Raw genomic sequence first — 12,701 nt, forward strand, 5'->3', positions numbered from 1 at the left:
TACCTGACTTGATGCTGTTTGCAACTGTTGTTCTAAAGGAGTATTACATGGCAAATTTCCACAGGGAAGGCTGACCAACAACCGAATACGCTGGGGAGCGCTGACAGCTGTATACTTCCAATTTTACTTTGGCTTTACACAGAAGGTGGCAAAGTATTGGAAAGCTTTCTTTAGATAAACGGATGGAAACTTCTAAGCAAATACAGCATCTATGTCTGAAGCTGGTGAGACAGTAAGACACAAAGAAAAAATTTGAAAATAATTATTCAAAGTCAAAGTCAAATTTTCTCTGATGGACAGTCGCGCCACGCAGAATCTACGGCAGACAGTCCAGAAACAAAAAAGAGAGACAGATGAACTCAGATTCCCCTGCCTTATTGGTGTGGTGTCCCGTTTAAATGAGATTCAATATGATCCCTTAATAAGAAATTATTAAATACTAATGACAATACTCAGAAACACAACTATTTCCACATATTTCTTTTTCACTCAGCTGCCCCAATAATCTAAACACACACACACACACACAAAAAGCACATTTCAGCATGTGTATCTCATATAGCACCACCTTTAGTTTTATTAATTACTTCTATTTAGGCCTGGTGAAAGAGTATGAACTGACCTTTTTATCTTCACTATCACTGTAACAGTCATTTAAACACATTTAATCACTACTCCAGTTAACTCCGAGATGCTTAATAACAGAACACAGAGCAATGATCCACTTTGTTTCATTAGATCTGGCCTCCCCACTTGCACACTTTGAGGTCAATCTGTCACGAGCAGAATGATCCACTTCTCCTCGTTTGATGAGAGGGGCATTCTTGTTCTGTTTGACAGCTAGCAACATTATAGCAAGCACTATTTAAAAAGGTACCAAAAACCCCTCCAAAATCCAATTTACTTACAGTTATCAAGGCATATGAGATACAGCAAACTTCATGAATATCAAACACCACTGCTTTAAACATCAGTTAATTTTTCACTGTATCTTCGGCAATATATTTAGCACACGTGAACACTTAGTATATTTAGCCATATGCAATACACTGATTTTAATTTATGTCCTGCTTTCATTTCCCAAAGGCAGCAAGTAGTCAACCCAGAAACGCTAAGCAGGACTGTGACAATAAGTCCCAACAGTATAAAATACTATAAAGAAACACATTTAAATTGCACTTAGGAGATTTATCAAGACATGCTCGTGAGACACTACTGTGTAGAAAAATGTGCATACATTAATAAACTCTCTGGATGGATGATAGTAATGTGTGCCAATGCCAAATTCTTCTTACAGCATGAGGGACTAAACTGAAGCTTGGAAAACTCACTTGCCTACTTGGCATCAGAGAATTGTGAGGATTTTATTGTAAATTAGCAGGGCATGTAATTAACTTCCGCAAATTTAATAAAGAAGTAAGCAGTTGTGAGGATTATCACTTCACACTTCAAAGTGCAAGTGAGTTCTCCGTGATCCTGCAGGCAGTGCAGAAATCTCTGCTACTACAGAGAGTCACTGTGAGTACAGTAGGGCTTTTTCCGCCCCCCTTCCCCCCCAAGGGAGATGTTTCTGGGAAGTATGGAGTGTTTCTCAGCACCTTATTCATTCCCTTCAAAACTACCAAGTTGTAATAACTGACTAGCTCCCTGTAAACACTTCAAAAGCAGTTAAACACTGTTTGTTAAAATGTTTCAATTGTCCGAAGTTCTATCATTTTCACTGCTCTGCTCCTCAGAAAAGCTGTAAGGAGTATCTAAAACGTTACCTGTAGGTCTTATTTAGCTCCTCTTGTTTCATACAAAAGTCCAACAGCATAGCATACCAATAGCTAAGGTAGTAGTGTATAATTAATATGTTCAGGCTTCCCTAAGGAATCTGGCCCAGTGACGTAAGGTATTTAATTCAAAAAACACTGCATATACTAAATGGAGTCAATGCCACCTAACCAGTAGGTCTCAGAAGCAACTGTAAATAGAAAATCCAATGAGTGTGTTTCTGGTGGCACTCCAAACAAATTATTTGCATTTCACTAGTTACCATCCTTCATCAACAGCCTAAAAAAAGGCCACATTAATGACACAGATTCTGAAAATAGCAAATTACTAACAACGTGAATCATCTGTGTAGTGACCAGAACGGCTAGACAGATTTAATGAAAGCAAACAATGTTTTTCAACACAACAAACTCAAGTTCATACACTTGTTGGGTGGGGGACAAGGGAGGGTGGATACGGTATTTACAAGGTAGGGGACTTCCCCCTTGTGAGTGTGATGGAGAAGACGTGAGGGTCGCAAGTAAGTGAACTGTACTGTAACTAAAAGACTAACAGAAACTTAGAGTATATAAATAGGCAAATGTCCAATGTGAATAATTCTACACTTACCTGTTGAAATACCAGAAAACTGGAGAAAAATAAGAGGCTTTGAAAAATTGCCTTCACATGAAGGCACGCGCTTAAATCTTACGCTTTTATTCTTATTGCATGTCATATATGTAGTTAACAAAAAACTCACATAGTACAGGGTTTTTCACACTAGCACGCAGAAGCTCGACAAAAACAGTCTAAAGCTGTGTCTTATTTCTAAACAGTAAAGATCATGAATTGCTGGCACAGCTTATGTCAGTTACTGTACTTTATCTCCAGCTAGAAAATATTTAAATAAAGGTTAATGTTTTCCCTTAAGAGATATATTCTGTTTTAACTACCACTGTGAGAATTAAACTGGGATATGCAAGAGATCAAACTAGACAGTAATTAGTATTCCTTCTGGCGTTCAAAATAGCTATGATGGTTTTTCAGATACAGAGAACTGTGGTAAAGATACAGAGAACTGTCTGAGGTAAGAAGTACTCATAACTAGTTAAACTGTGCTGCACCAAAACCAATCTATTGCGCACACACCAGTTTCCTTGTTGACAGAAGGTGTACGGTGTGCACCATTCCTGTGGTCCTTCCATTCATGGCTTTCCTTGGAAATCTTTTTCAGTTCTATTTAGCACAGCCTCAGCTCCCTGCTTTTCCTGGAGGTTTTCTGCCAATTTAAGAGTGACGTTGAAGTGACAAAATAAGAATTTTTATTCTCACTTTTATTTTCATTGTAAAAACAATGTTTAGAAACAACGGTATTTTTAAAGGACAATTAAAGACAAATCGTGCAGTTTAAAAAAAGGCTAGATCATGTTTTTCAATTGTGTTAAGTGCTTAAATAAGCTGTAGCAGCTGGGTGCAAGAAAGAGAACAAGCCAGGTACTGCATCAACTGGAGTGACAATGAGCTCCTCTGCGGTACAAAACAATGTCTAATCTCTTACAATTCCCTTGCTCACTGACTTTAATAAAAATACAATGGGAGAAGTAATGGATTTAGGACAAGTGTATTATCCTTTCTTCTATTCAATACCTTCTAACAGAGCCGGTACAAGCTGTACATGATATAAGATTTACTCAGAGCTACATACCAATAATGTTTACGAACCACAGCAAGTACTTTCACCAAAATATCCTACGGACCTTCCAGGCAATCAAATTCATGTCAATAATCCTCAAATTCTCATGCGTGGGTCATCCTTGTGGGTTCTAAGGCATTATACATAAAATGATAAAGTCACTTGTAGCTCCGCAATGAAAAAAGCAGGCAAGAATACAGAAAGCAGACTATCTACAAGTGATTATTTCTAGCAGTTTAGGAATTCAGAACAGGGAAATTGCACTGAAAATCAAAATGAATCATCTTCTGTAGAGTTACACTAAACTTTTCTTACTGCATTAGTCTACACCTACTTATTTCCAAATAAATCCATGTGTGAATGCATTTGTTCTAGATGTGAACTAAGCCAATTGAAAAAGGTGGCTTTTTCAGAATACAACTATTCATATATGGACTTATTTTGGTGTAAGTATATACTATTTAAAAATTACACCATGGCCTGGATCTAGACATACCCAGACAAACATTATTTACAAAAGTAATTACTTTAAGCCACTGTTCAAAGTTACACAGAAAAGATCGGCCTTGACAGAAAGTATTTAAGCCTTGACTTCTCTTTGTCTACTGATAATACCAAAAGAAATCCAAATGTGTATTTACACAGTATGTACTTTTAAGTCAGGCTTTACTACTGATTAATTCACAAATATCTGCCATGAATATTTTCCTGTTACATTCAAAATGTTCTCCAGAATGAACTTTAATTTCCTCTAAATACCACATTAAGCACAGTAAATGGTCCACTAAAGATTTTAGGCCTAATTATATGCATTAAGAATATAAATATTTTCTTGATTCCCTATGATTTAACATTTAAGTTACTAATTGTAACAGCCATCGGCAGAAAGTATGTCAACAGCGTATGTGTATGCTGCTCCTTTTCTTCCATCTCCAGTGGAACAAACTGGCCTCTCAAACTCTCCTCACAAAAGGAGACCAAAGAAACTGGTGGAAAAAAAAAAATACAATTCATTGCTGTATTTATCTTCAACTTGGAAAGAAATAAAGGTGAAAATTCCCAACTGACATCATCAGTTAGAGGAAATAAGAGTTCATCCATCCGTGAGAACTCCGGCGAGCGCTTGCAGCACGAGGTCAGCGAATTCTGCTCGGCGCCATCCCATTCATCAGATTATTGCAGGAAGGAAAGATTTTCACCCCGTTTTCACCTAGTATATATTGGTAATGAGAAGAAACTGAATCTACCAGCTGTCTACTGTTTGTGAAGTATCTCCCACACCATATCGGTGATTTTTAATGAATAAACCAAAAAAAAAGCAAAAAAAAAAAATCTTTCGAACAGTTACTGTATTATCAGGACAGGACTGAAAAACTAATCTTATTTTAAAATTGACAGACTTTAACAATGAAATTTAGGTATCTCACAGGATTTGTAAAAGCACCCCTTTCAACTGAAAACTGGAAGTTCAAATGCGGTGAACATTGATCCTCACCTATTGTAAAAGCCGCCTTTCAACTGAAAATTGGAAGCGCAAACACTGTGGACATAGATACTGACCTAAAGATTTTGTCTTCATATCACTAACGTCAATAATCTGCATGAACTCTACTAGAAATAATATTCTTGTAGTCAGATATATAAATCACAATACCCTTACCACTAAGAATTATTCTGTGCTGGAATTCAGATTCGGTGCGCTAACAAAAGGCCTGAAGGAATAGCCATCTACTGCGTAGGCTCAATCTCTAAGGACTAGAACTGAATCATGCGGGAAGGGTAATGGAAGAGAATCCTGCAATAATGTTCACTTAACTATATTATATTGTATTAATGTGAAGACTTTGTCTCCAGGAATGAAAACACCATAAATTAAAAAAAAATATATATATATTTTAAAAACATGTTTTAAAATTTGTACCTTTTGATCTATAAATTCATACGTATTTGAATTTTACTTTGAAACCTCCTGCTACCCAAAATGACAGGTGAATAATAAGCTAATAATAAAGTTTAACTCAATATCTTTCTCATATCTCTGCAGATACCAGCGCCAGCCAGATTTAAAATATAATATCAAAATTACTCTGATTGCTTCCTGAAATGATATTTGCACTGGTTTAATAAATGAAATTAACGGGGTATTTTTATTTTATAATATATCTTTAGAAAGTTATAGCCAAAATAATACTTAAAGGTATACTGAGTCTGAAACAGTAGTACCCTTAGTAAAAGCAGACGGTCATTTCTAAGAAAACATTAAGAACACTTGCAAAACAGACAAAAATACACATGTAAAGGAAGCTATTCCAAGCCTATGTCAACATTATATGTTGCTGATCTTGGACCGTGTTGTGTCATTGATTTTAAAGTAGAACTTGAAAATTATTTCATTGATGGCTCCTTAACAGCAGTTGGCTATTTTATTTCTGCTGACAGGGAATTGAGAAATCAATTCTCTGAGAGACAGGACAAACAGTTAACACTGTATTCAACTGCAAAGCCAGGTCACTGCACAAAAGTGAACTTACCAACTGTATGCAATGTGGGCTTACACCAAGGAAAAACGATAATTACCAAGTTAGAACACAGGTGTGAGAAGGTGAGCAATCAAATACAAATCTCAGATTTAAGAACTGTTGACTAACACAGACTGACAATTTTCTTTTTTCTCCTCCTCCTCCTAAACCTTTTGGAGATTTCAGACTATCAAGTTACAGTTGTGGAGGCTTACTGATAAAGAGAATCCTCTAAAGCAGACAATTCATATTTATGAAATGAGACGAACGACTTCTATTTTCAATTAGATTCCATGACACACACAGTGAAATCCCCTTTGATGCCAACAGTAAGTTTACCCAGGTCACACGGAGATTATAGCCTCTCTGAAATCAGTAACTTTCCCTTAGCTTTCACATTGAGGTTATTTGTTATATTCAGCAAACTACCAAAGGAAAAACGTGCTTGACTAAGATCAATATTATTTCTTTTCTTTCCTCACTTTCTTTTTTCCCTAACCTTATATAGCTTTCTTCCTCAATAGATCTCAAAGTGCTCTCAAAAAAAGTGGAAAGAAACGAAAAATGCAGTTCAAGTACTAGATATTTTTGTTCACCAGAGGAAAGCAAGCCAGTGAAAGGTCTGAAAGCACTACAGGTAAGAAAGCTTGCAACATCTTTATCTGAATGAACCACAGAACTTCCACAACTCTTAAGAAATTCTCAAGTGTCTTACTTTAAATTACTCCCAAAAGGATGGGGAAAGAAAAACAATGAAAAGGAGAGAGAGTAAAATTTTAACATTGTGCCTTAAAAACAAAACAAAAACCAAAACAACCTACAAATACTAAGTTTTTTCCTTGTAACCTCCTAGTTTTCCCAAAAGGGAAAATGACTGGGAACACTCAGAGCACAGACAAGAGCCATTTGTTGCGCACCACTGCTATGGAAAGAACAGAAAATTAGCCATGGCTGTGTATTATACTGGAAAATAACTTAAAAAGACAAACCCTGAGAAGCTCTCTCCCAGCTCTCCCCTTCCTTTCCACACCCCCCCCCCTTTTTTTTTTTTTTTTAAGACAACCTCCTTGAAAAAAGTATGAATTCCAGTCTATACTCTCTCTTAATGACTTTTCTGCCCTGGGAAGAAGATGCCGTGAACAGTAGCCACAAAGCCCCATGGAAACATTACAAATTGTGCTGGACAGGGAACTCTCTCTGTGCCCAACAAGATAACTACAAAACACAACAGACTTGGGGAGTGCAGAACTATCAAACAGCCAAAATACACTCCTAACATTTGGTTACTGCTTTAGGGAGGCGTAATCTTTCACTATTTTTTTCCCCAATCCCATATGGTTTCTCCTAGATCCATAAGTCACTCACCGCATAGTTAATCACGCAGTATACCATATAAATGTAAGCCCAGCCCTTCTCTGCAACACAAAGCATTAAAGGAAAAAAGGCAAAGCAAAGTGTACCGCAGTGCCTCACAACCCAGGGGCCGAACATCTAAATAAATCCAACTGGTGGCTGGCAAAACTCAAGAACTGCTGTTACAATCTTAGAACTACTTAAGCCTATTTGTAGAAGCTGTGTAACTGGGCTTAAGGATTGATTTACCAGGAAAAGTAACCAGGCAGAGCTTTCATAGGCCTTTTACCATTAAAAAAAGTCCTTTTTACTAAGGTCTACGGTCTACCTTACAATTCAAGCATACAAGTCACAAAGGAAGACAAACAAGAAGATGCAAGATCGGCAGGACTCAAAGACGTGATGCCCCACAGCACTTCCCCGAGGAGATTCCCTAGTGACTGTAGCTCCTACATGCAGCCTTTGTCTCAAGGGAAGCATTAATTTGTGCCTCTCCACTCTGTTCAGCCACCCCTTTCCATGAAACAAAGGAATTTAATGCCTTTGAAACCTCTATTGCTGTTGACAAACTCAGCTGAGACTAGTCAAGCGTTGACAGCTGTTACCGAGAACAGAACTGGTGGAGCGACACCAAGAACCTGGTGTTTTCTGTGTGTGTCTTCATAAAGAAAGGATAAAAAAACCTCAAGGAATGACAGGAAGTGTAAGTTAAAAACACAAGATGACAAAGTCATTTTGACAGGTGAACCACAGATGAAGTAATAGCTAGGAGATTGAAGGAAGAGGCAAAGAGGAGGACGAGAAACTGAAGCTAGGTAAAGACAAATTAATAATGCAGACTGCAAAGTTTTCTTTAATTAATTTAAATTTCTAGATTTGAGTTTATTTACTGTCTCCCTTGATTTGAGAATAATCTGATGTTTTCAAACACATACCAACTTCCTGCAGTTATAAAGTGAGTAAGAGCAGCTCTGTCAAACAACAGTAGCTGCACCTACAACCCACTACAGTGACATGATGACTATTAAGGATTTTATTTAAAATACACTTTTGTTATGTCTCTTTGCAATCACAAAAAAGTGCTGATTTCTTTCTTAGCACAGGAAGAACACAGAGTATGTGTCCTGGTTTGAGGCAGAACAGAACCAACTTTCTGTTCAGTAATTTACTCCTTAGCTAAGCCTCAAAGCATCCAGAGACTCAAAAACTGCACAAGAACATCTCCATCATGAGGAGCCCAGCAAAGCTGTTTCCAAAGACAGCCACACAAGAAAGTAAGTGAGAAGAGTTCAAGACTGGGGCATCACAACGCTCCTCATTTTCATCATCTCATACCATGTAAAATTTAGCCTTAGGCTGAACTTTGAATTCGCCATGGACAGGATTTTTGCTTGCCTGTTTCTTTAACATGATTTAAAAGGTGAAAGACTGTGGACGCTATTTGAAACTGTAGGCATAAGCTGCACTGTTCCTCTAAGCAGGTGCAACCTGTTGTAAAAGATAAAAATCACTGCCCATGAGTACCCAAGGCTGGGTTGACACACGTCAGATAAGACCTTAAAAGAAGCATATCTGCTCCTCTCTCTCTGGGCTTAAGTGAAAGCCTTCAAATCATCCAACAATAGCTATTTTTTTTCTGGCTTAGAACAATCAGGGAATGAAATACTTTTCAAGCCAGATGAAAACTAGCTCTTCACCAAGAGAAGCTACCAAAGAAGTGTTTTTTAACACTGCATCAAGAAAATGAACATTTTGGAGAGGGATGTTTACTTTCAGTTCTTATTCACTTCCAAAGACTAGATAGGGCCAGCAGATTTCATTGAACTTCAATGCTGATAAACTAGAACACTGGCACTGGTACGACAATGTTTTTCTTACTACTTGCTATCTAAAAAGCCATAGGAGTAAACAGTATTTTATACTACTTAATTGTTAAGCATAAATAGTCTATTTCCACACTGCTGTAATAATTAGAGAATGCACTTTATATACCATCTGAAATATTTATAGAAGATTAATGAAATAAAGAAAAATTAATAACTAGACTACTGGCAAAGTGTAGCAGGCTCAAAAGTCAAGTGGCAGTAAAATAATCATTTACAAAAATATACTTTGATAATTATTGTACGTTTCTAATTTACAAAGAAACACCACTACTACCCTGTGATAATTGAGCTCATTTAAGCAGCTTTCCACAACAACATTCTAAATTTAATTTCAGCTAGCATCCTTTATTTAACATGCACTAAAAGACATAAATTGCAAGCACATCAAAAAAAATATACTCACTTGGTGGCTACAGAAATACTAGTATCAATACCAGACTAGAACTTAACAGCAATAATAATTCAGAAGTGACTACTGTACTTTGAATTACAGCTAAACAGGGATGTAAGTTTGACGAAACACCGGCAATTCTCATATAAAGCTGTGTCAGTAAGAAAATAATTTAAATTAAAAAAATTACGATTAGCTTCATCACTGAAATATTCCCCTGTCAACACAGCAAATAATTCATTCTAATAATTTTTCAACTCATAACAATAATTACTTTAAAATACACACAGAAACAGCAGTAGTGTTCCGTATTATACATGCGGGAGATCAGTAACAAAACCCAACAATACAAAAATTTCAATTCAATACAGAGAATACTCAATGACCTACTTTTATAGGTCATATACTTATACTTACATATTCAGGTTTTAATTTCTTGTCTCCTCCTCTGACAGCTACTTTTTCAAGCTTGTCTATACTCTGCATGATCAGCTCCTCATCTTTAAGTCTAAGTTCCTCATGGATTATTTCAATGTCACGAACAGGATCGACACTTCCTTCAACATGAGTGATATCATCATCTTCAAATGCTCCTAAAACAAAAGAACGCTTAAATTACATATTAAACTAAAAAGACAAGAAATATATATTTACAACATACTATTAAGAGTCACAAGAGTTTGAGATGAAAGAGTGAAGTCAGTAGGTCTGTCATACTTCCCGTATATGAGATTGACCTGCAATATTTTATGTCATACTGTTTTAGTCTGTTAATTTACGTATCTACTCCAGAATCCAAAGCTCTGTACAGATACATGCAAAGCATAGCACTTTTGACATTTCGGGAGAGCACTTAACACATCTTTCTTTAAGAGTTTCTTCTAAATAGGAATAAGCTAGAGCACTTTTCCTGAAAATAGGTACCACTGTATTCAACAGTATCTAACCTAGCAGTAGCAAACATAGTAGCTAAATTGAACATAGCAGTACATTTTAATACAAGCAGTAATGACTAAAAGATTCATAGAAAGAAAACCTTACAAATCACCCTGGCAGCCCTCACTGGCTGACCAATTTTATGCATTAAGAAAAAAAGAAGTTCTAGACAAAGAATTCTGAAGTTCTGAACAACTCTTAGTGTTTCCAAGGGAAACAGGGCTTAGAAAAAAAAGGCCTGAAATCATCTGGCAGACCTCGTCCCTGTTTCAATCTACTTTATCACTGTGGTTCTGACGGTGATTAGATAATGAACCACTCAGACACACAATTTACACAGCAGCTAATTTCATCGGCCTGATTTGAGGGTATGGTTTTTAGGGGGCCATCAAAGAAGCAGATGAAGGTGCATTTGTCATATATGAGTGACAACCATTCACACTATCTGAACAAAATGGTGCTGGCCCTTATTAGAAACACATGCTATTATCACATATTTAAAGTGCAGTTGAAGCCATAATTTCAAATTGCCAACTGGAAACATAAGGGTAAAACAACCAGATATTACTGAAGCATGTGTGCTGACTTCATGCCCTTCTGAAGACAATCTGGCAACATAATTCAACTAGGATTTAAATTATCAGATAAGCAGCATCACACACAAAAAAAACCCACCACCCCCAAAAAAAAAATCAATACATATTTTAAAAGTAGAAATAATAACAATTACAAATAGTTTATTACTTATGCCTGGATCAATTTTCAGAGTACTTGCATGTCTATCCTGTAACATTAAAGATATGCCTGAGAAATCAACCACAAAAATAATTTTATTTTAATATTACCAAAATGAGAATCAACTTTTTTTTTTTTTAAACACAGGAGAAAACCCTAAGGCATTTTTGTACTAAATATAAGATAAGAAACAGGGTAAACTACAAACAATTCCTTAAATGATATACAGACAGTTGGGGTTCTTTGTTGTCACGCGCATCTTAAACTTCATCTTTTCTTTTAACTTACTGAAAACAGTGGGTTTAGCAATAAAGATTTTACATCAAAATACATGGTACACAGGTATAAAATGCTGTTGACAGTCAAACGTCAAAATAATTTTCACATAAACTTATGAAAAGTCTTTAAAACAGTGGTTACCAGAAGTCCCCTCCTCTCTCATCAGCTGTCTCTCTCAAAGATCATCAGTGAGCTCCCTTGGTACAAGGAAAATCACCTCGGCAAAAGATCCAACTCTGGTGCTGGCCATGATGGGAGAACAGGCTGCGCTCTCAAATGGAAACTCACTGCACTAACCTGTACCAATGCCAGGCAATTAAGGAAGAGATGCTGTGGACTTTGCCTTTCATAAACCCATATCTGCACACCTGATTCAATGGGACATGGGCTGTTCAGATGAACAAATACTAGAAAACATAATTTAACAGCTCTGTTCGGATTTACAAGGAAAATACTCAATAAAATAGGAGGAAAAGAAGTAGGAACACGTCACGATACAGATCAAGGAAAAGTCTACCTGCCCAGCCTTCTCAACAGATGAGTAATATTTACGCCACTAAAAAAAAGTAAGTTTAACTTTCTTCCTTGTATCAAGAAAAAAAGTGTCCATTACCATCTAAATAATAAATTCTCAAGTCATTTACATCTTCCTTCTGAATTTGGTGTCCATGGGTTTAAAAAACAAACAAACAAAAAAATCCCAGTGGTAAAGCCAGGAGAAAAGCTCCATGACCACAAAGATCTTGCATTCAGAACATAAAAATAAAGAGTAAAGTAAACATCTTGTTTTGGTCTTAAGGAAGAATCATTTTTTTCTGAAAAAGCAAGTGAAAGGTGAATTAGTTAGTAATAATAAAACACAGCTTATATATGTTATATTTTTCCATTTTTTTCGACAACAGTAAAATGTTTCTCCAGCAATTATATTCATTTCTTCATATCTTCCCATTCCTTTTCACAAAAAAGTCCAGTTCTTTATTCATTCAAAAGCAATTAATTTAGTGTAATTCCACCCTTATAAAACTGAATATATACATTTCACCTTTGCTGTCTTCTCAGTCCACGAAACGCTTTAACCCATGGACACTTCAACGTTCTGCCAGAGTTTCCTCAAGCCTCCTCCTCCCATCTGGCGTCCCCATGCCTATGTCAGC

General features: G+C 36.5%; 1 protein-coding gene across 2 annotated transcripts in view; it reads right to left on the reverse strand.

Annotated features, from left to right (window-relative positions):
• The window catches only part of OLA1 (Obg like ATPase 1), a 103,086-nt gene that overhangs the window by 43,036 nt on the left and 47,349 nt on the right, over positions 1 to 12,701 (reverse strand). For both annotated transcript variants that reach the window (XM_054208033.1, XM_054208035.1), the window contains one exon: positions 10,015 to 10,190. In XM_054208033.1, the coding sequence (XP_054064008.1) occupies positions 10,015 to 10,190 (176 nt within the window). The remainder of the gene's footprint in view (positions 1 to 10,014; positions 10,191 to 12,701) is intronic.

This window comes from Rissa tridactyla, chromosome 7 (assembly GCF_028500815.1).
Source record: "Rissa tridactyla isolate bRisTri1 chromosome 7, bRisTri1.patW.cur.20221130, whole genome shotgun sequence".
Classification (NCBI taxonomy): domain Eukaryota; kingdom Metazoa; phylum Chordata; class Aves; order Charadriiformes; family Laridae; genus Rissa; species Rissa tridactyla.